Source organism: Nesoenas mayeri (assembly GCF_963082525.1).
Source record: "Nesoenas mayeri genome assembly, chromosome: 2".
Classification (NCBI taxonomy): domain Eukaryota; kingdom Metazoa; phylum Chordata; class Aves; order Columbiformes; family Columbidae; genus Nesoenas; species Nesoenas mayeri.
In genome coordinates, this window is record NC_137543.1 from 25,805,545 (window position 1) to 25,829,955 (window position 24,411).

A 24,411-nucleotide genomic window follows, 5' to 3' on the forward strand; every position below is an offset into this window, starting at 1 on the left:
CAACACTGAAGCAAAGCACTGGCCTTGTGGCCTGGAAGCAAAAGATCACTGTAGCCACTCAATGTCCTGGTGATCCCGCATGGTGCCGGCGCAGGAAGGAAATAACACTTCACCAAACCTCTCTGCCGCATTCAGCACCAAAATGGTAAGATACAGCAACTGACTTGAGAACTAGACAGAACCTGTTAAGATTTAATTTTTACAAGATAGCAAATATACTCCCAATCCAGCATACATGGATTTTTCTAGGTTTTCTCAGTCTTGATTATGACACCTCTAGTAATACAGAAACCAAGATCCTGAGCTGAACACATTCAAAGAGAAATGTCTTACTCAGGATTAGGACACTGCAGAATTAACCAAGATCTGTATCGCAAACTGACTCCAAACATGTAAAATAAAATCACCAAATGAAGGATTTAATGTTGAGTTCTTAAAATTTCTACCATGCTGACAGTTTCTGTGATTAAAAAGGCCATGAGCCTTGTTCTCAGAAGTTCATTATATAGCATTGTCCACTAAAATACAGGATGCTGTTACACAATCAAGCATCTGGGGAGATTAACCGTGATTAAAACAAATCTCTGGGAAAAGCAGCTATTTAACAGAACAAGGATGACAGGAGAATAAACTACCAGATTTGTGCAACCGAATCAAGTTGGATGTTAAGAAGTATTATTTTACCAAACAACAAATAAACCAGAAATATTTACCTTGATCCTAAGAGATGCTGAGTACAAATCTCTCAGTAACCTCCCACCAAAAAAACACAGCAGTCTATTTACAGAGAGGGAGGACTAAAATGACCTGGATCATTGAGGAATGTGTTTCTTCACAGGGCCGAAGAATAGGAACTGAAGAAAGCCAGGCAGGAGGGTGTCCTGAGAGACGTGGTGAATATGAACGAAGGGGCAGCCGAAGCCAGGTTGCAATCACAGCTGTGGGCACAGGCAGAGAGACGAGGGGTCGGCAGGACACACAGCCAGGCTACGAGCGGAGCGAAAACTCCTCTGGCTGAGCTGAAGGTCAGGACTGTGTGAGGGTTCTGTCCTCACCTGACCTACAGACACTTCAATGCTCCATCTCAACGCACAGTTCAATAATTTCTGTACTACAGCTCTGTTTCACCATTCTGAAATTCTACATAAACGCGACGTAATTAAAACAGCTTTTCCTGACAGTTTCTTGCATTCAAATATATGTGCTCATTCTTCCAACTACGAAGCATCACTAGTACTTACAAGAAGTCTGCTCCTTGCACTAAACAGAATTGCTTGGCTGATTTGTAAGGCATCTACTGTAACTGCTTTTGGGCAGAAAGCTGTCTTTTTTTTTTTTCCCAGTAACATGTCAACTGTCAGAAGTATCCATTAGCACAGAATTTGTCCAAAAAGAATTCTATCATATGGCTGTTATTACAGGAAAGACAAGAAAAGTAATCTCAGAACAGCATAGCTGACTTGGCAGGCATGTGAAGCACAGAAATCAGCATAATATTCCAAGAACAAACTTAAGTACTGCCAGCAAGCCGACAGCTACAGTTCATGCGCATCTGCTGTTTCCCATGAACTGCACTTCGCAGAAGTGTGAAGTTAGACATTTAACAGTTATATCAAGTTAAGACATTAAAGAAAATCTCAGCACTCTAAGTCCATATTAAAAAAAAATTTAATATGTTTTTTTCCAAGATCTAATATATAAACGCAATGGTAATAATGTACTCTTCTTTTGTAAGTTTGGATGAAATATGTTGAAGTCCACTTTTCGCATATTACATAAATAATCATCTAAAGCAACCTAGAAAAGAAGAAAAAAAAGTATATTTCATATGGTGCACACAAATAACTGGGCATTAAGTTTAAAAAGCAATACATGAAACTGAATGGGGAACTGCAAAAAAGGCTTGACAGTTTGCCTTTTTTATTTACTAAAGAAGAAGCATTTATTAAAGAGAAGCATTTTTTACTAGACCAACCAGCATACAAGAAAATTAGACAGGAGTTTGGGCTCTTGCATCACAATGATGGTTTACGAGTATCTTGGATGAAATTACGTATTTAAAGAAGGATTAGAAGTGTTGATCAAAATTATAAGGTTCCACAGTCAGACACACATTATGATATTCAGAAGTTTTAGGTATAACACCCTCCCAAAAGAGACACATGAAGTATTAGTTAATCATGCTTAATTTGGTAATCTACTCTTCACAAACATATTAGCACAGAAATGAATCCATCACTTAACGAGTGCATGATATCACACCTACCGTACAGAAAAAAGCAGGATATGCCTTCACAGGAACTTTCTTACTGAAAGATCTAGCCTGAAAATAAACAGGGTAAGGTGGGAGAAAACAACAACAACAAACAAAACATACTTATTAAGAGAACATAACATTTGAGATTAAACATCAATTACTATATATAATGGTTAGAGCTAACAGACTGTATTACAACCTTCATCCCTTTTTATTTTGACATCCTGAAACTATAATTTTACATTATGTACAAGCCAGCACCACCCCTCACTGTACGCAACAGTAATTACACAGAAAGTATATAATACTGGAAGGGACCTGCTAAAATTCTTGTATGTTTTGACAGCCTTACAGTTTACATGTAATAATAAACCAATGTAAATTAGCATCCATTGTTCTGACAAAATTCCAAGTTGCACCTGATTTAGTAAATACAGTTCAACACTTTTTCCCCCACCAAATACCACTCCGCGTCCCAAGCGACAGAAATGATGGAAGACCAGAAATGCATTTGTCTGAGTGCGTCTTTTTAGTCCAGTGTTGTTATCAGTCCCAGAAGTCCAGTTATGCTCCATTTACATTTATGGGACTCTGAAAGGATCTTAACGCCTCAGGTCCACAGTATCTAAGTATAAACAGAGTCTAAACCATGGCTGAATCAAATCTATAATTTAAACCCACGTACAACTCAGGCACATCTAACAGCGCTGAAGCAAATCTTCCTGTAAAGCTTGTTTATAAATACAAAATCCCCTATTTTGCCTTTTTTTTACAGGTTAAAAACCAAACCGACCAACCAACCCCTTATGAATACTGAGGAGCATGCATGAGTTTCTATTAGTTTTCCATGATCTTTCCAGACAACTGAGAAAATCAGGCTGAAACTTCAGTAGGGAAAAATACTGAATCTTTTCATAGGGCAAATGATTTTAGAACTTTGAGATGTAATAACATGTGTGTGTGTATTTATATATATACACAAAGGAAAATGTTCCTCCTTGATCTAATGCTCTGCCTTACTGTTATTAATTGCAAGATGAAAAAAGAAAGTAACCTTGCTTGACCTTCTTAACCCAGAATGCATTTTATGTCATTCAGAAAGCATTTTATCTTCCTTGGTATTTTGAGTCCCTGATGATCTAGCATAATTGAGATAAATGCAAAAAGCCTAAAGGAGATCTTCTTTATAAAGAGGAACAGGAGAGGGAATGCTTAAGAGAGGGAACATGTAAATGTATTCACAGGCTTTCAAAAGGATCACTGTGGGACTGACAGAGCACTTTTATTATATCCTTTTATTCTAATACAACACCCAATTCCTAAAGAAAACTCCAATCTTCATTACCTTATTTTGCCCTCTGCTGGTCATCAGTCGAAGTGTCAGGAAGAGCTGACCACACTTCAAAAACTTTTATCCCAAGATTAAGTGCCCCATTACTGCAGTACAGTCCATATAAAATCACTGTGAATTTAGCATTTGAGGATTATGTTTCTTCTGACTGTGAAATGGGGCTGGTAACTGTTACCCTCATCCTCCAAAATATGTGGTTTGTGGAACAAATGCTGAGATTGTTGAAACCTCTCTGCAGGGTTTAAACTTTACCCTACCCTGTAATTCCAACTAAGACAGAGGGCAAGTGGCTGTAAAGACCCTCAGGCAAAACAAGATTGTGATTTTATTCAAGAGAACAGATGCATTTAAAGGCACCAGCCCATTACATACACCTGAAGTCTTGAAATACCCAGCAAATGTTGCCAGCAAAAGCCCATTTCATCCATTAGGGGAGAAAGTATCTTTATCCTTGCATTAGCAAAGACCATCTGATTATCAAGGAGGCTAATACCCTGTTATTACTGCCAGTTATTGACAGTTCAAATGATTTGAACACTCGAGAGATCCTGCACTGTCTTCTTCGCTGATTATGATGGAGGCTGGAAGCAAGTATCCAGACAGTTGGGTTTTTTTTAATTAAGATAATATAACCCATGCATTTAAAAAAAAAAGGGGGAGGGAAAGGAAGGATGCCAAGATCAACATTCAATTTAATAAAATGCTAATACTGCCCTAATCTGGTTTCCTTGTGTTTATACTTTTCTGTATAGTCTCCAATTACATGATCACGTTGCATATTTTCCACAGGACCCTCCCAGTGCATAACAAAGGCAGGGCTCTAGGAATGGAGTGGGAAGGAAGGGAGCATAACGTTCTGCCCTCTTCAGAAGCTGGTTGGCACACTGGGAGCCAGGGGTCCAAAACACTAAGATTTATCAAGTTATCTGAAAGGCTCTGAAGAACTCTAATCTCTCCCTGCTTCTGTCCCAAAGTTTCCATGCAACACCAGCAACCAAATTTTAAGCAGCTGGACAATAAATATACATCATTCATTTTCCATGCCTCCCATCCCTGATATGAGGCATTTCAGGCCAGGAACTTGGCATTATTTTAAGCCACAAGTGCAACTAACACGAACGCGTTGTATACACTGTGCATTATGGGCTGAAGGGTGGGGAATAGAAAAAAAAGAAAAATTAAGTTATTTCAGCTTGAGCAAAGACAGTGGACAGTTTTGACCTTGGATTTTGTCTCTGTTCCCTGCTTCTAAATGGAATAAACCATCTCCCTGGGCATGTGACAACAAAAACTGAGACATCAGGTGAAACGACATGAACAGGAATGCATTAAGTGCAAATTACAGTCTGTATTAAAAATAAAGCCCAAGGCTAAAAATTATTAACAAAAAATATAAACATTAATCAACTAACTAAGCGCTGACTGAACAAACCAGAGCTGCCTCATTTTACCTTCAGAAATAAAACATAGCATAAAACAGTGTGATCACAAGTCAATGCTGCAATGGAGGATTATATTAATGGCGTAAATACCAATATAAATCTGGCATTTCTTTCCTTTGAAGCGGTATCTTTTCAGACCATCTTGACTGGAAGTACTGGATGCAATACTCAAAGTATATGCATACACAACTTGTAGACATAAGAAATTCTTTACAGCGCTTCTTGCAAGTTTTGTCTTCCAAAGGCAGACACAACATCACTGATGAAAAATCCTTTTGCTTTTGTGTTATGTACCAACAAGCAACTCAGAGTGTAGCTAAAAAAAGAGTATTAAAGAAAAATAGAGTAGGACTCTGCAGTTCTTCAGGATTCATTATCCACTGGTCCAATCAAATAAAGTCTTTCTTAATTCACTTGGCTGTGAGCCAAGAAAGAAATAAACAGAAAGCACCTTTTCCAACATAGCTTTGAGCATGGCTGGTCACATCAAGGAACAAATCCCCCCTCCCACACACAAAGCAGCAACTAAAGGCAGCACGCTCTGCTTGCCTGGCAGCTCTTCCACCATCCTGTGAACTACCATATGCACAAGTGCTTCCTATGGTGTTGATCCTACACTGGCGTATAGTTGCATTTATAAAAGTCTGCTTGAAGTCTCTCTTCCAGTAATCAGGCTTTTAGCCAGTATTTACATATATTCAATTGGACCTGGCTGTGAGTAAACTGCCTCCTGTACATACAGATAAATATAATATTAATACAGAAGTAGCTGTAATATTTAAAGGTTTTGTGTGCTCGTGTTTATTTTGGTTTGTGTTTGTTTGTTTTTAATATAAAACCTCAAAGTAATTAAAGGCAAAACATTTGAAATTAAGTATGCAGCTGTAAGTCTTCCTACAACACATGCACAATGCTTTGTGAAGATTAGCATCAGTTATGTTTATTTAAATATACAAAAAGGAAGGAATCTCACATGTTCTAGATGAATGTGGGCCTGGCTGGCAATGTCGTATATTACATCTCTCACATTTTTCTCTTGCTTGCCTCTTATGAAATCCTCTTGTGAAACTCCATGCTAGACATAGGAAGGAAAATCAAAAAGAGAAAAAAAACCTCAATAAATATCAAGTTTCCATTCTAGGTTCTCAAAAATCTGTCCCAGCAACCAAACTAGTGACACAAGACTGAATCAGCCTCAATGTTTTAGCATTGCTCCCTCCTTTTTTATTCTCCACCCCTTTTTTTTGTCAGTGACTTGGAAAAAAATTCAAGAGAACAAAGAGAACAGTCAGTACATACTCTGTCTACATGAATTTGATCCCCAAAGACTTTGTGGTCAGTCAGATAACCAAGTCAGATTTTAAAGTTTTGGGAATTTAGATCAGTTTAGATGCCCAATTTCTAAAACCATAATCCAAGAATTGATATTAAGCAGAAGAAAGCCAGTAGCGGTTAACATGGAAGCCATGCTGGTTTATGAAGTAAATCATTATCTTGGGGTTGGTGTGCACCATCAACTTTGCAAATAAAATACCCAAAACACTCTAAATTAACCCAACCAAAACACCTCAACAAAACCCCCCAAAAAACAACCTCAAACTTATTCTTTGACCATAGTGACCAATATAAGACATAATATGGTATATTCAGAATTGTACTGGAGACAGGGACTCCAATGGAACTGCGGTACTTGCCAGCAGCCGAAATGCTCAAGAGACAGTCAGTCTGCACAGAAGGCATGCAAGCTGTTTTTGCAGTTTCACTGTAAAACACCTTCCATGGCAAGGCATGACTGTGATTTTTTAGGCTATGTTTGAAAAGCTGAAGACTTGGAAGGCCTCCTGTATCATCCAGTCCCAGAAAGGCTGAAAGCAGGATGCAGCTCCTCTCTGCAGTCTTATAACCTTGACTGATGTTAGTATCTAAGTTTTTTGCAATTACCTAAATCACTAACTCCAAATCAAAATTTTCAATTGTATTGAAAAGATATTCAGAAAACACTTACACAACTGCCTTAAGCATCACCAGCATTGCAGACATTTTGGTTAAGTATAAAAAGAACACCATTAACATTTAAAAATATAGATGGGAGATGAAGGAGTAACAGCTGCGGTGCCTATAGATCTAGCCAGAGAACACTAATGAATAAATCTGAGTTTTAATCCCATTTTATCTGAATTGCAAGATCTGCTAAATTCCAATGCAAAACAGGTGTACAGTTTAAATTGGAAGACTATACCATCTATCACAGCAACATCTGGAAAGTATGCTTATAGCTATCAAATATGTAACCAAAAAAATCCAACAAACCACAACCAAAAAAAAAAACCACCAGCACATTTATGAAAAGGTAGTAAAGAGAAATCCAAGAAGGTTGTTCAGAAGAAAATTTCTCACAATGCTTCCTTTATGGGGATAGGGAGTAAAAAAGCAAACCAAACCAAACCAAACCCAACCAAAAAACCCAAACCACACCACAGGCCCCATTCCATATGTGTATTTCTACACACTAATGGAAAAATTCCTGAAAGCTAAAATATTCACAGAATCACTACATTTAATAAAAAGTAAAATTAAACCCAGAAACCCTAGAGTTTCATGAAGGTCACTCATCTCACCTCCCAAAGGATATAAAACCATGACAATGGTATATTACTAGGCACAACAGAAAGAAGTAAAGAAAAAAGATGTTCTGTTTCTGGCCTAATAAATTATGATCTCATATCTAGCGTTGAGAGACACAGTCAGAAACACTATACTGTTCAATTCCAGTCAACTTGCTTCTCTTACCAACATACAAATGTCCATGGGAAGAAAGACCTTTTGTCTTGCGCTATGATACGGAGTTGCTCTCAAACAGGTAACTATGCCTTGCGCTTTCCCAATGTGACTGGCTGCATGGTCAGCATGGATGTCCCTCACACCTAAAATTGCAGAAATAACACGTTCAGAAACATACTTTCAGGTCTTTTGAGGGGTATAGGCTTCCCTGATGTGTACCACAGTCATATTTAAGGAAAACTGAGTTTGTTGCTCCATCATAGAACTGTCTATGTTCATAAATTGCCTTAAGAACCCATCTCAGAGGTGCAAAGCAGGAGGCAAATTTATTGGTTTCCACATTTAGAAGCAAGACGCCTCTTAGCTTGTTGCAGTTTCTGCAAAGGGTGACACCTGTTCAGCTAGAATACATCAGTACACAAACTCATTTTCATTGGCATGTCCTGTCCCAGAATAACTGTATTCCAATAACTGGTTTTCTTGCCAGAAAAATCATTCAAGTGTGAGATTACTGACAAGCAGTAGTGCTTACAGCACGTTTTCATTATTAGCTGCAGCTGATCCAGCAGTGTACTGAAGCCAAAGAGAAGGGTCCTAAGCTTCCCCCCCCGAACCCGTATTTCTGCTAGCTCCCTTGTGCTGTGACGGGCAATGAGGGAGTAGCCCGGCAAACTGAATTAGATCACGAAAGCAATGGAAAACTAACTTTAGTCACGCAACAGTGCGAATTGTGAGAGGGAGATGAGAGGGACAAAGCAGCAGCATTGCTCTTCATGTCAAGACCATACAAGTTTGTCTTAGACTGATCATAAAGCCATAATGTTTTCACAGGATTGAGAAAATTTAAAGGAAAATGCAAATTTAAATTCATAAAAGATCTAACAGAAGCAGCATTCTACAAAGAAAGTAGGATACAAGAATTGCAAACTAATGAGTCTGACACCCAAAAATTATTAATATACTGGGCGTACCAGATTCACTGCCTGAGCCTTAGGATCGTATAATCATTTTCATTGGAAGAGATGCTCAAGATCGAGTCCAACCATTAACCCAACTGTGGCAATAAACCATGTCCCTAAGAACCTCACCTATATGGCTTTTAAACACTTCTGGGAATGGTGACTCCACCACTTCCCTGGGCAGCCTGTTCCAATGCCTGACAACCCCTTCCGTGAAGAAAGTTTTCCTAATATCCAATTTGAACCTTCCCTGGCACAACCTGAGGCCACTTTCTCTTGTCCTATCACTTGCTACTTGGCAGAAGACACCAACACCTTCCATGCTACAACCTTTCTGTGATGGCAACTACATCACAGTTTTTCTGCAGCACCACCCTTGAATGGGTCTCAGAAACCCTTTCAAAACAGTGGCTCTAAGAAGACTACATGGACTTATTTTGGCAATGACAGTAGAAAGCAGAGGAATTGGAGTAATCAATGGATATAACTTACTGATACTGACTGGGCAGCTCAGGCTTTACCTATAAAGTAAGAATAAAAGTAAAATAATATTTTTAAAGAAACAGCAGCTGAAAGAGTAAGAGTTATTATAGCAATGACTTGTGCTCAACCTGGGAATATGTCCCAGAAGTGACGTCTTGAAGAAGTCTAACAAAATTCTTAGTGGCACCAGACTCCTAACTATTCAGGCAAGGAATCAGGGACCACAACATTAATATTTTTAAATAACAGGAGCTGGGATGAAGTACCAGGATGTTGGACAAGATTATCAATCAAAATGAGCTTGAAAAAAGACAAACAGAAATCAGGAAGAATAAAGCAGCACTACTACTAGGAGGGATACACAAGAAATGAAGACAGGCCAGGAATAAGGAACCTAAAAAGCAAAAGAAATTTAGCGAACATGACCTGTAACGAAACCAGGTCCACCTACTCTACAAAAGACTGCTGATAGGAAACACCCAGAAAAGGACTGTGTTCATTTCTCCATTTGTGGAAAAAAACACAGAAGTTAACTGTTTAATATGCAGTGAAGGACTTTTCCTTAGATATTTTGTAACATTGGTATATTTAAGAGAAGTTCAACATGACAATAGGGAAACTAGAAAACACAGAGCCCCCATAACAGATTTTCAAGAACACGATCATCTGACTTGAATCATGACTAAACTTTTCTTCAGGATCGAAGATGTTTCTCAGAATGGAAGATGCTGGTATTTCTCATACTCCTACAGTTCTTCAGTCAGGAGTTCAGAAAGACACTTGGAACATTTAACTGATTACTTACTGAGGAAGTGAACATCAGATGTTAAGAGGCTGGTTCCTCATTTCTTCCTAAGAAAAATGTGCTCAGTGTATCTTCTTACTTCTCTCTCTTTTTTCTTTCTAAACTCTTTTAGCCTCATTACTGGCCTTTCGTCAGACTAGCAAGAGTAAAATATTGCTACAACAATACTAAATACTACTAAATAGTAGTAATTCTCACATTTCTTTTATGTCTGAGATCATACAGGGAATACTTCCATAATGCAACCAACACCTAAAAGAAAGTTACCCTTTTCTTCACTGCAAATGAACATTACTTTCCCAATCTGTGACTCTTGTGTTAGACATGACACAGATACTAGCTCTTAACCACAGGGATCGTACCAGGAGGAGGATTCAGAACCAAATTTACAACATCACCAATGGAAGTTCATAGGCTGGGAAGTAAGCTGTTGAAAGATAACGAGTGTACATCACTGCAATATAGAACAATGGCTGAAGAATAACTACGGTACTTTGTGTTCTGACAGGTGGGACAGCCAGAAAATACAGTGAAGACCTGAATTCACCACATGCTGAAACAGGAGAAAGAAAAGAGAAAACAAAGCAACGAAGAACGGAGCAATAGGAAACTGCACTTCAATGAGCTTTCCACTGAGCAGCTTCTAAGGAAAATACGTAGTTCTAGGACAGGTGGAGTACAAGTCCAGATTTATGGCTGAGCATTCAAAAGACATCTGAAGTATTACCTAAGACAACTGCTACTGAAAGTAAACTCCCATGGAAAAAGAGTGGGCTTTCTGAAACATCGATACATGTTGTACCTCCACTAACGAGTCATCAACAGAATCTAAAAAGGGGAAAACACCTACCCAGCATTTCCAAGGTGAGGTACAAGAGAGCACTCTGAGTGTTCTCAGCATACGTTTCAAGCTCCTGGATGTTACGGTATGCTCTGTCATCCAAATTCTTCTCCTGTAACAACAACAGAGAAGCTCAGTAAAACATAAGTATAACTGCTATTTGTACAAATTTATTACTACAGTCATGTCAGTCTAACCCACTGTTAGAGGAAGAAAAAAAGGACAAAATTAAGATCTAGAAAGACAGTATAAACTCAAATAGTAGTTGCCATTAAAGCTTACAGCAAATCTAACATAGCCAAATAACATACAACTGCAGCCAAGTCTGGTTGCAAATGTAATTTTTTGCAACAATATGAAATCAGAATTCTTCGTTTAAAAAGATACAGTCAAAACAAAACACCATATGGTATTCTTACACTATGGGGCTGCTAATTTTAATACTTAATTTGCATATGAAGCACAGAGACATTTAGATAAATAGGAGTGTATTTAAAACATGCACAAAAATGAATCCATCAAATATGCACACAAGTTTCATTCATATGCAAACACTCCCAAAAATGTAACTTCCTCCATCATTCTTCCTGTCCTTGTTGCTTTTGTGGTTAAAACATATCAGTCTTAAGATTGAAACCTGTCCTAAGATTAAAAAACTCTAAACTCTTCCATAGCAATGACACTATAGGACCATCAATTTGCTCAAGGTGTAACTTCATGAGACACTAATTCCAGCAGCAAAGTTAGCTTAAGAAATTCCTGCCCTCAACTCTTCATTCTTGCCTTTGTGTGAGAGTAGCAACATGACTGTACCAGTGAAATTCTTCCTCTTGTTTTTTCCCAGAAAAAAGGGTGGGTATTTTAAAATTAATGTGATTTGAATGCTTCCATCGACAGCACTGCTTAGAAAAATCTCTACAGCCATCATGAAGAGAGGCACCAAAGTGTGGCAGAGAGGTTCAGATCGGTCATTTAATTTTTGAGATTTTATATCCGTGACCAATCACAAAAGAAGGCTATTTAGGGGCAAAATTCACATGGTAAGAAAAAAGCTGAAGAGTAACAAGATTTGTGTGACTTTTTGCAATATGCAAATGCCCTCAGAATGGTACAAAAAGAGACCATGTACCAGTTTCTCTTCTTGCGCATCTTCATTTCCATTTCTATTAAAATGCAGTTTTCCAGAATTGTTAACAGTTGCATATGGAGATCTCATTACTTAATCCCATAGGATGCAATGCCCCTCACTTAAGTACAGAAAAGGTATTTAAGTGTAACTCCTGATGGATTACCTCTAGGGGTAACCACTTCAAATCAGGAATAGAGAACAGGAACAGAAAACATGAGCACAAATACACTGGTTATCAGAGCAAGAAAGATGTGGATTCTCAAATGACATCTATTTAAAGCAAAAATAAACACAGGATTCTATTAGCCATTTTGGCGAGAAAGAGTAGAAATTACAAGTAGGAGCATCAAGGGAGAATTAAAAGGAAATACAGCAGTATCATTCTTAAAGACAAATACTACTGTCTGGAAAAGATTAATTACTTAAGCTTTTGTTTTACAGACAAACACATAAAAATAAGGGGAAAAAACCAAATATGACTAGGACCAGAATCAGTCTTTGACTGGTAAACACTTACTCTTTCGTCAATGATCTTCATGAACCACATTTTAGTCAAGTTATGCCTCTTGACAGCCTGAAAATTACGAAATAAAACATCCATGTTAATGTATACAAAGTGATGGTAGTACTGCATTCTGAAGGCTGAAATCTATTTTAGATAATCCTTTTCTTACAAGGATTACATTCACTGAGTTAAATCAAAGTGGCGTGTCGGCGGAAAATGAGAATCTTCTTCAAATACAAAAATTTTCAAATGGAGTTTGTTACAAGTTGTTGCACACAAAAAAATGAAATCTTGGACATCAAGCCAGCTAACTAAAAGCATATAATTAAAAACATTTTTGAAAGTAATTTATCCTTTCACGGAGTTATATCTTCCCACAAAATATTTACAGATAACTGTATTCACTCTCCAAATAGAACCCAGCTTCCTCCAGAGTCAAGCAAAAAAAATATTTCCCCTGTAAATTTCCAGGAAAACGTCAGTACAACATAACAAGACGTACTGTCAAAACAGCATCCTAAAAATATAATAATATTAATATTATGGCTTTGTTTAAAAGAGTATCCCACAGTATTGCATATTCACACATTCTTCTTTTTGGCACTTATCTTGTATTTGACATTGTTCAAGTACCAGTTCATTCTGTCAGGTTACATTCAGTCCTCTTACACACACTGAGTTTTGCAGACCACGCTGTAGGAAAGGCTACAATGACACATCTAGATATTTATAAACAAAATTTAACCTTACTGCTGAGCAGAGCTCACACGGTGTCATAGCCTCTTCTGCTCCTCACACTGCCCTGCCAGGAGGTGGGCTGGGGGTGCACAGAAAGCAGGGAGGTGACACAACAGGAACAGCTGATCCCAGCTGACCAAATGGAGACTTCACACCATATGATGTCATGCTCAGCAATAAAACAAGGGGGAAGGCTGGTGGGGCTGCTGCTCAGGAACTGGTTGGGCATCCATCAGTTGGTGGTGAGCAATTGTTTGCATCGCTTTCTTGGGGTTTATTTTTATATTCGTTATTTTTTATCTCTTTTCCTTACAGTTTTTATTATTGTTATTAATACTATTTCTTTTTAATTATTAAACTGTTTTGATCTCAACATACCAGTTTTTTACCTACCACAACAATGTTTCGGGTTTTTTTAAGTTAGTCTTCTGCTAATAAACATTTCCACCCCACCTTGATACACACACAAGCAGCCTGAAATTAAAAGCAGTTGAAAGAATAAATACAATCATACCCAGAACCAACTTGTACCTAACTGACTCAATCAGACAACAAAATAAATTAAGCTACACTAAAGCACGTATAGCTCCTTGGAAAGGAGAGAAAAGCATTTTGGGAGAAAACAGTCTTGTTCCTTGGAAGTTTACCATGTGCTGGAAGAGAGACAGAAAGAAGGAAACAAAAAGCAGAGGCACAGACAGATTGACATGCAAAATAAGCAATTCTGCATTTTAGTGTCTGCATTAAAATATCAACCTAGATGCATCTTCCAACTCCTGTAATCCCATAAAAAGGCTCACAACATTTGCCAGTCTTCATTCCAACTGTACAAAGCCTTTGTTGTGGCTGAAGCACACACATCTGAGCTGGAGACACCTATGAATAGCCCGGGCCCTCCTAAATGTGACTGTAACAGGTGTTTTATTTTACTTCTTGGGTTTACCTATATTATCTCTTAAACAAATTGTATCTTGTTTAAATCCCAATTTTAATGTAAATGGCAAGTGTTGACAGACTGGAACAAAAGCTCACCTATGCTTTATTTCACATATAAAGTCAGGGAGAGGCCACAGTCTCAGCACTGCCAAAAAACACTGAAAGAGGATTTGGGAAGGATTCGTTTTTGTGGTCCCAGAGGTGCAGCAAAGTGAGTGTGAAGATGGCAACAAGTGAAATGCTCTAATCCCGCAGGAATTGCATTGTTCTAATCCAGTGTTACACCGAGTGTCCTGCTTTTCCCGGCATTTCAACACGAACAATGCGGATTAATACCTGGATGAAGACTCCATATTTCACTGCCTATTTTTCAACAGGTCCACAAACCTAACTGCCTATGGGATCTATGTTAACTGTATTCAGCTACTGAGATCTAGACAAACTGAAGTTTTTCCTGTCTAGAAGCTCAGGGATCCTTAGTTTAAATGCAAGTTGTGATCTTACATAGTAGACGCCTTACGGTAGCTGCTCTTTTGGAAGGTTCTAAGCCACTTGCTTTGGCCCACGGCCTTAAGTTAGTATGGAATTTCTATCCCCAAAGAAATTTAAAATTCAACTGAATGTGACCTTGACAACCTAATCTAGCTTTGATGTTAGACCTTCTCTGAGTGGCAAGTTGGACTAGATGAGAGCCAGAGATCCCAACCAACTAAATTATTCTGTGTTTCTGTATCAGCATTAAGAAGAAATCCATTTATACTGCCTTCAGACCTCAATCATCCATCAAACATATTGATGACAGTCCTAACAAGAAATAAAATAATTTTGCAAGACAGCCTGTTTCTCTGGCCATGTCCAGCAGAGGAACAGATCGGTAGGTGTACTTCATGTGTGATGCTCTAGTGCCCGCAGAACTTGGACATCTGAATAAACTTTTAAACAGTCTATTTTAAAATAAACTGTTAAGTTCACAAGTACATTCCCTGTTACTCAATGCACACAAAAGGATCTGTGCAAAACATAATACATAAATAGAAGTCAGCAAGCAACTCGTGATGTGAGGAGAAGAACGTGCTAATAACTTCCTGTTATCCAGTAACTAGGTATGAAGGTATTGGGCTTTTCCTTATACCCTATATGCTACTCTGTGCTTAGGCTTCTGTCTTTTTGTACAGCTTACTCTCTTCAGGTAGGACTAGCACTGGCTCAGGAAAGAACGCTTATGTGTTTCTCTTGCTATCAGCTTACCAAAATTTCCTCCATCCGTCACCTAAACAGAAGAGAAAAAGACAGATGGTTCACAGAAGTCTGACCCTTCACATAGATCCTACCTAAATACCCTCCTTTTCCAGCTCTGTTCTTCCATTGTAGGTAACATAAAACACCACACAGACACAAACACAAGTTACATTATCTCTTTTTAAAAAAACAATGCTGTTAACTATGCAACATGGGTCATACGAAATGATGAAATTTCTCCACACAGTAATATTTTAGTTGAGTGAATTTTAGGACAATAAAGGTGTATTTTACCCTCCACAGTTCCATAGCAACTGGCTGATGTGGTGGATTATCATAGTATATCTTTTCCACAGCCTCCCTCCAGAACTGCATTCGCATCAAACCTGTAGTCTTCTGAGTTATGGAGTCTTTAATCTGGAAAGGATACATCCGGAGTGAAATTCAGAGTTTCTTTAAGGCACATGGTTTATCTACACTGAAAAGACAGACACAGTACATAGCCAAACTCAGCAGGGAAAGCACTCAGTTCTGAATTTATATTTATTCCTCATAAAGCATATGAACATAAAGAGAGTAAAATAAGTCTTCACCACAACCCAGAGAGATTAAGTCCTGGGTGACAATCACCTTTGCTTTGTCCCCAGCAGGACAAGCACCAGTGGTGGCAGCAGCAAGGGAGGGCAGTGCCAGCAGCACAACCCAGACACTCTGACCTGGCATTCTGCTCAGTCAGCACATTTCCTGAACCGCTCCTTTCTGGCAGGTGTTACCACCTTTCCCGGTTGAGCTGGCAGTTTTGGGGCACCTGGCAAAGGGGAGAAACTGCAGCCACACCCCTCCCACAACTCTCTAATTATTGCACACACTTCCCTCTCAGCAGCCTTTCCATTACCTGCCTTCTGCCAACAAAGACCTGGGACTAATTGTATTACCCAAGTTTTTGACAGACCTTCTACAGATAGGATTTAGCTGCATTTATCAACTTAGTCACTGCATGAGAAGCCAGGACATAGATGCAATCACACAACAATATCAAGGACCACTATTGCTATAATTCAATTCTAAAATTTACAACAAAGAGGAAAATCAGAAAAACTATATAACTACACAAAATAAATTGGGAGAGGCTGGCTACTTTCAAAGGACCGTTCAAAACTAGAAATTTGTATTGCACTCCTTATAATACAAGAAGTTATTATTGGCAAAACACCACCTACTAGTGTAATATAGGATATTGAAACTGTTGTTTTAAATTTCCAGAGTTCACAAATATATTTTAATACCTGCCTGAGCCAGTTCCACATTGAAGGCTCTCAAGGCAAAAGCAGAGGTTCGAGATTCGGCAGGCAACAGCAGAGAACACAGAAACCCTTCGTAGTCACGCTTTCTATAAAAGGATAAAAAAATACATTTATTATTTATAGCTCTATGTAAATTTGGTGTGCTATTGCTTGCTTATAACAATGGATTCCTAAAACAGTAGCAAGAAGTTGTAGTTCAAAATTCTGACTTAGCAAAAGTAGCAGCTTTTAAGCTTATTTTAAAATACGATATATTCCACAAGAGAGGGGATGCTGTCTGAACTCTCAGTGCACCTCTCAAATGCAGATCTCAAGATATTTGGCTAAAGGCATGGAACAAGGCCTTGGCAGAACTGCAAATAGAATCCAGATTGTCCAACTTCCAGACTTCTGTTCCAAACATGAAACCACATTTCTTTAAAAGATTGTGCTTTGGAGCTTGGCAGAACAGCGCTTGCTGAACCAGTAAGTTTTTGTAGTTACATTCAAAGCATAAAAACTCTGTGTCTTGGCAGCTTCAGCACAGGTAACTTGTTGCCAACCTAGAGTGATATGCCTTTGTTTGGCCACTTGGGTGTGCAACTAAATTAAAAAAAAAATAATAATTAAAAAAAAAAAAAATCACATCACACAGAATCATCAATTGAAAAATCATACATAACTGTAGCTAACAAAAACACTTGGTCACCACTGAAAAGCTAAATTGCTTGTTTTGAACAACATTTTTGTGTACTTTCTGATAAGCCTGTAACCTAATTCTTCATTAGAACAAGACCAGCAACTGCAGGTTTTGCTTCGAGAGTGAGGAAGCTGGTGTCCAGGAAAACACATTTACTCATTGTCATGAACTCTGCTGTTCTTACATGTACTCATGTTTCCTTGAATATAAGCTTAAAATAGCAAAGCCAAACTAAAACCAAGGGTTATTAGGGTTGCTACTTTTAGCATCTAAAAAAAGTATTTGATATTTAACAGAGGTTCTTACCCCTACAATACACAGCAGCTGCAGGGGTAAGAATTCTCAAGTTGCAAATGCTTAGAGTTTTCACAACAGTTGTGAAACTTGTTTTAGAGATTGATGCAAATCCAGAAGCATCAACAAAAAAAATTACATTTGTGAGTTTCATCAAGCTTTAAAGGTCACCTTCGTATTAACAGATGCATCAAACTTCCCTCAAGACACTTTGTGGAAAGCTTTATCAGCTCCAAATGTGGAATTTTTTTCAAGGCTAACTGTAGTAATACCCAGTATTGCCCACCCTGGGCAGGGCTGAAAGGTTTACAGACACATTTTCCCAGTTCCAGTTATGCAGTTTGCCTGGGTTGTTCACACAACACAGAACCACCTCTACTTCCAGAAAGGAAACAAAGAAACACGTTACACAAAGTAAACAGCAGCACAATAGAGAAATTTGTCTTTCCTCTAGTAATGGTGTTGGCATACTGGTGGGTTTTTTCCCCAAGTATTCTAAGCTTAAAAATTAAGTGTAGCAAAAAATAGCTAAGGGAAAAAAAAAAAATCACAAAGAAATGTGAATTATATGCTGACAGTACAACCTTGGACATGACAGCAGAAAAGCAAATCCATTAAGCCTCAGCCTGTAAAATAAACTTGATATTGTTATAGCTCATGTTCCACCTCAACCCTCTTAGTGTATTAGGGTAAGGAACAAAGAAAAGAGGGAATGACCTTAAGTCTGGCATTGAGTGTTTTTCAGTTTTCCTCTCAAGTAAGTATAAACGTACATATGAATCCACAGATGGAAGAAAAATTGGTTATGACCATTACTGGACATTCAGTATAATGAAAAATTTTAAGTCCTAGGAATAATTTCTTCCACATTACAAAACTCCATAATACCATCAAGTCGCAAGCTTGTCTTCCAGAGCAGACATCATAAACAGCAAGAGACAGAAAACATACCTACCAGCTACTTGTAAAAAAGTTATTTAACATAAAATGGAAAACCCAAGAGAAAGGACATCTTGCACATTGCAAAAAGTTGTACAAATCTACAATATTAAGGCATAACTCAGTTGTTGTTGTTGTTCTTCTTCTTCCTAATGTGTGGGAGACTCAAATTCAGGACTGGGAAGCTGCTGATGCTCGCACAGCCCCAAGTATTTTATTTCTGTTTGAACAGTAACTCCTTCCTTTTCTTCTTATTTTTTATAAATTTTTATTTCCATGCAACATATTAGCTACTGTGAACAGCAGCTTCAATTAAATGATGCCAAAAGCATAACTACCTGCCATTTTATTATTTTGAATTCTACTATATTTTTATAACCAGTCTCTTTCGTGGTTTAACAAAAACAAGCTTAAATTCAACCATTTCAGCTTCTGCGCCCTGGAATCTAACTATTCTGTTCACAGTTATTTGTTACTGAAAATACTTGTATTATGTTAACCTTACTTGTATATTAACTGTATATGTAGCCTCTGTTCTCCTGACAAACAAGTGGACAAATCCTGGGCAGAGTAACCAGGACAAAGCTGTAATCTGAAGTTTTATCAAGGAAAATGCAACGTGGTGATGTATTCTGATGCATCTTTAAAAGTCTGCTGCTTGGTGCTGCATAGAAAATTTAAGATTGTCACATTTCCTTCCATTAGTTTTCCTACTTCAAACATTATTGTGGACCACACACATGCCTTTATATTTTTTACAAGGAGAAGTCTGGAGAAGATGATCCAGTTCCACTCTTTCCATACTCATTTGGAAGCCTTCCCTGCTTTTGTCAACCATCTAGGACAATTATATCCAAAGAAACATTATTTAAGTCTTTACTAAGAGATTTGTTTGAGTTTCTACTCTTTAACTCTGAACTTTTGCAGACTAGAAAGCAGCTGAGGGGCCCTGCATGCTGGATACGGCCCAGAAGCCAAGCAGGGAACACTGTTGGGGCTGGATGTGTCTGAGCTGCGCTCCTGCTTCTCCTGGAGCATCCTGGATTTGACCAAAAACGATACTTTTGAAAACTAAACTTCCTTCTCCTCCTGCATTCAGGTCAGAGAAGCTACTTGAGCTGTCAGATTTCCTCTGCCTTCGCACGTTTTCCAAGGAGCACTGGGGAAGCTTGGCTATTTCTCAGTAGCCAGGAGCACCTGAAAACAGCCGTTATCTTCAATCGGTGATATTTCTCTTCAAAAATCCCAGAAAAATGAAACGGGAACGTTCACTATTTCAGAAGAAAAGCGGCTGTGAAAGATGCGGGGGACAGAAATTGCCATTTACAGCTTAAACCAACATTTATCGAGTTTCCGCCGCTCCCCCGAGAGCCGAGGCCACCGGCCCCACTCACCTCAGGCCCGCCGGGGTGACTGTCGGGGCCAGGCGAGGCCGAGGGCGGCCTGCGCAGGAGGGGACACCCCGCCACCTTTCCCGGGAGGCTCAGCAGCCGTTCCGTCAGGAGGGAAGCGCTCGCCAGCCTTCCCGAGCCCTGAGGAGAGGAAAACCCCCGCCTCGGCAGCTCCCCCCCCGGCACTCACCGCACCAGCTCGGCGCAGTACTGCACCTCTCCTCCGGGCGCCGGGCCGCTCCAGCCCGCTGCCGCCCTCCCGCCGCCGAGCCCCGGCAGCCCGCCCCTCAGCGTGCGGCGGCAGAGCCGCTGCCGCAGCCCGGCCCGCGCCATGGTGGCGGCCGCCATGCTGCCCGCCATGCCGCTCGCGCTCCGCCCCGCCCGCCAGCCTCCCCGGCCCCGCGGGGCCGCGCCGCTCGGAGCGTCTGGCGCAGACACGGCCGGTAGATGGCACCCGAGAACGCGCGGCTTCGGCCCGGGCTCTGGTGAGAGCCGCACAGCCTGTTGTTGCCGTGAAAATGGCGCCCGATGTGCCGCCCTCAGCCTCAGTTTCCCTCGGTGTGCGGCTGGAGGTGAATTCCTCTGCTCCGTGCGGAACCAGGCACTTGCGGCTTTAAACCTAAAGCCCCCCCACAGTGAGGAAGCTGAATTGTAGAAGTGTCCAAGCTATGGGCACTGTGGTGTAGGAGCCTCACAGGAGCACCTGTAGGATGAGGAAAAGCCTCTGGGCTGGTTTGTGTGTGCGGGAGCAGAGTGGGGCAGCTCTGCCAGGGCTGGGCAGCCCGCCCTGGGCTCAGGCCTCGGTGAAATGTGTTGTTCTAAGATTTGCAACAGAGGCCCTGTTTCCTTGTCTTGGCTAGGAGAGGGACTCCATACTGTATGGCACGGCTGGAGTTTATTTGGAGACAAAATGGTCCTGTTAATCCTGTGCTCGCAGACAGAGTAGCTGTGCGCCCTCAGAGTTTGGCCTATGTGAGGATAAGCCAGCAAATACATACAAAAGTGCCACCGTGCTTGAGAGCAATTTCATCTTAAAACTATACCAGCCCAACCTAGTTGTTATGACAAGCGACAGCAGTCTGGCTTTGTCTTTTTGTCCCCAGACTTGCCATCCTCTTCCCTGTGCCAGCTTCAACTTTCATCTTATAGCACAGGCAGTTGGTTGAACCAGAAGAAACACACACATCCTCTGCTCCCTTTTTGTTTTCCTGAGTTCATTTTCCGCCAGTTTGGTGGCTTTTAATCGGTTCACTTCATGGGCAGCTGAGCATCAGTGGCAGCAACGTGGTGTTAGTGCAAGCGAGGGGCTGTGGGGCTGGGAGTGTGTCCATCTCCCCATATGTGAACAGTAAGACACATGTTCATTAGCCTAGCTGTAAAGTGAAGCTATGCAGTAAATACAGGGAGAATTTTGAGTGGGCAGCAATGTTCTAGTGACAAGGTATCTCATGGGCAAGCCTTTATTTTGTGTCACAGAGATGAGGAGAGCACTGAGGTTAGGGATCTCACTTAAGCATTATTTAATTTATTGATTAGTGCTTCCTGTGAGTTTACCCTGAACCTTTCTTCTTCCCTTTCCCTTGTTTCTAAAGTTCTCTTTGTCCTGAAACTCTGGACCTTGTTTTAAACCCTTGCTATGCTTTGAGCAGGATTTATTGTTTGTCAGGGCATCCAAAGGAGGTCATTTAGCTTTGGGTGGAGGCTGAAACTGCTGTTGTTTAAGTTTTCAGAGAGAACTCCTAGATAAATGAATCCAGCTCTTTCAGCTGCTGCCAATTCCTGGCAGAAGGGTTACATAAACATACTCTAAACCTCAAGGGTATTATAAATAAATCGTATAAAATATTAACTTTCATTAATCTCTGAATGAACCAAAATGGAGCTAAACTGATTTGAACCCATAGTAAGAGAAGAATAACCAGGTGTTGTATAAAAAACAATAATCCCAACCTCTTTCTCAGTGTGCTGACCTTTGTTTTTTATTGTTCTGTACCTTTACCATTCTCAGTAAATTACAATTTTTTTCCTCTAAGCAAATATTTCATGTGTCGTGTATAGTCATTGAAAAGCTTCTTCAAGTCTGTATAGATTCTAGTAAGTTAGCCTTTTGTGCTGCCAGTGCAGTGGGAATAATGACTTGGCTTAATGTTTTAGTGAGTTTTTAACACTGAATATGAAAATCTAAGCTTAATAAGGGGTGTCTCCAAGCTTCTTTTAATGATCTCATTGTGTTAAAGAACACATTTCATCACCTTTTGCATGTTTTTCTCAGAAGCTGAAAGAAACTGCCTGTTTCTCTGATGCATATTTCTTACTGAATTATTTTGTCCTGCTCACCTCCTCAGATAAAACCCTTGAAATCCTTGGGCAGCAAAGCTAGTGACAGCAACAGCTGGTTTAGGTAGAGATAATTCTGTTATTGCTTCAACCTGGAATTTCTGGAAAAAAAGATACAAGTTTTGTATCAGGAAATACCAATCAGTTATAGCCAACCCTCGTTAAAAGAACATGCAGGTATTATGTGTTAACATATAACTGAGAAAAAGAGAGCCTCAGCTGTCCCATGATGGTCAAACAGAGGCTGAAGTTTAGGAGGTTTACATATATTCACATAAAAAGTCTTAATGTAGAGGTGACTGAAGGAAGAGAGACCTATCTGAGAATATCCAGTAACTGGAGGGTGAGGTGTTCCCTGGGGTATGGGAGGCTGGCACAGGGAACCCTCTCTGCAGTGACGAGAGCAGGAGTATGAACAGTGATCTGACAGGTCTGTTCTCTATACTCACACAGACAAGGATATACTCTCCCTCTCATTTTCCTCTTCTGAATAAACCTGGATTCATTCCAGTCCCAGAGTTAAGGAAAAATCTGTGTGTAGTAACAGTAGTGTTTTCTTCCAGTTCCATGCCACAGTGAGCAGGTGTGTGCAGTTATTTTTACCTCGACTACTAAAAATATTAAACCAAAAATCTTTGTTTAAAGGAGTACACTAAGAAAACATGTCTAACTGCAGTTCTTTCAGTCCTGGCCACAGAATAATACTTTAATGCATGTAGTAGCAAGCACTGGGCCACTTTAAAACACAGTTTTCCCATTTTCCACAGTTTAAGCATCTAAGTCTTGTTTACAAAATAGATGGAAAGTTCCAAAAGGATCTTGCAGTGAAGGGGTTTCATCTTTGTTGCTGCTGCATTTGTTTATTTTTTTGTAGGTTTGTGTGTAGGTGAGTTGTTGGTAAACTTTCATTTATTTCTTGTTACCATTGTACTCTTTCACTCCCCACTTTCAAGCACAAATAAAGTTGATAAAAGTTGCTATGCTGACAGCAGTGGAAAACAAAGGTCTCGGAGATTTACAGACTATGGGGACCACTGTGTGGTCCTGGGCTGTGTGCTGCAGGACTGAGCTGGAGCAACTGTACTTCAGAGCGAAACAGCAATTTTTCTTCATCCACCGGCACCTTTGCCAGCCATGGCCGTAATCCACTGCACTCAGTAGGAATTGCTGCTCATCTGATATTCTCAAACCTCCTGTGGTTGCTACCTGAGATTCAGTTTTACTCCTATGAAACGGATGGATTTGTCGATGCACTTTTCATACACCATCAAGTAAAGGCCAGATATTGCCAATTTTCAATTACTCCTGATCAGACTGCAAACTCGTGAGTGAAACAGTGGGTATTCAGGTCATGCAACTTTTGTTTACATGATACCTTTTGATACCTATCTTTTGTTAGGATAGTCTCATGTCTTTTTAGCCAGTGGATTAAAATAGGACTTCTACAGAGAGTTATTTAGCATAAGGACATAGCTTCAGCACTCAGATCGTGCTAATTAACCTTAGTCACTCTACTGGTTGTAGGTTACTGTAGATTACTGATCCTCTCTGACCAGGAGCCCCTCCACAGCTGTGCCACCTTCTTTGAACACACAAACAGGCAGAAGCAGAAACTGGGGCCAAGTTTTCAAGGGCTTAGTTCATCTTAACTGCCCAGCTTCCACTTTGACATCAAAATAAGACCTTCAGAATTAAGAAGCCTTTGCTATTAATCTAATGAGTTTCTTTTAAAATCCTGTTCTCTGTGGGGGCAAGGCACTCTCTTCAGAATTTTGTCTCTAGTTTTTCAAAAGCCATCCTAAAACCTCTGTTCTGTCATGGGAAGAGGTGACTTATCTGGCTGTCCTTGCACAGAAGCGCAGGCCCACGCAAAGACAGTTTGGTTCCGTGTTGTTGCCTGGGGTGACACACATGCAATATCAGATGCAAATAAAGTGAGTATTTGAATGGAATTCACCAAGTGTATGGTTTTAAGATAAAGTAGAGCCAAGTCCTCCTGCT

At 39.9% G+C, this 24,411-nt stretch overlaps 1 protein-coding gene across 1 annotated transcript; it reads right to left on the bottom strand.

The window, feature by feature from the left end:
• Window positions 1–1,668: 1,668 nt before the first annotated feature.
• NDUFAF6 (NADH:ubiquinone oxidoreductase complex assembly factor 6) lies at window positions 1,669–20,412 on the bottom strand (the record flags this gene model as incomplete). Its single annotated transcript, XM_080340377.1, has 9 exons — window positions 20,264–20,412; window positions 16,757–16,856; window positions 15,761–15,883; window positions 12,566–12,622; window positions 10,929–11,031; window positions 7,841–7,974; window positions 6,024–6,125; window positions 2,267–2,323; window positions 1,669–1,797 (listed from the first exon to the last, which is right to left on the bottom strand). The coding sequence occupies exons 1-9, from the start codon at window positions 20,404–20,406 to the stop codon at window positions 1,669–1,671; spliced, it is 948 nt and encodes a 315-aa protein (XP_080196503.1). The 5' UTR covers window positions 20,407–20,412.
• Window positions 20,413–24,411: the final 3,999 nt, after the last annotated feature.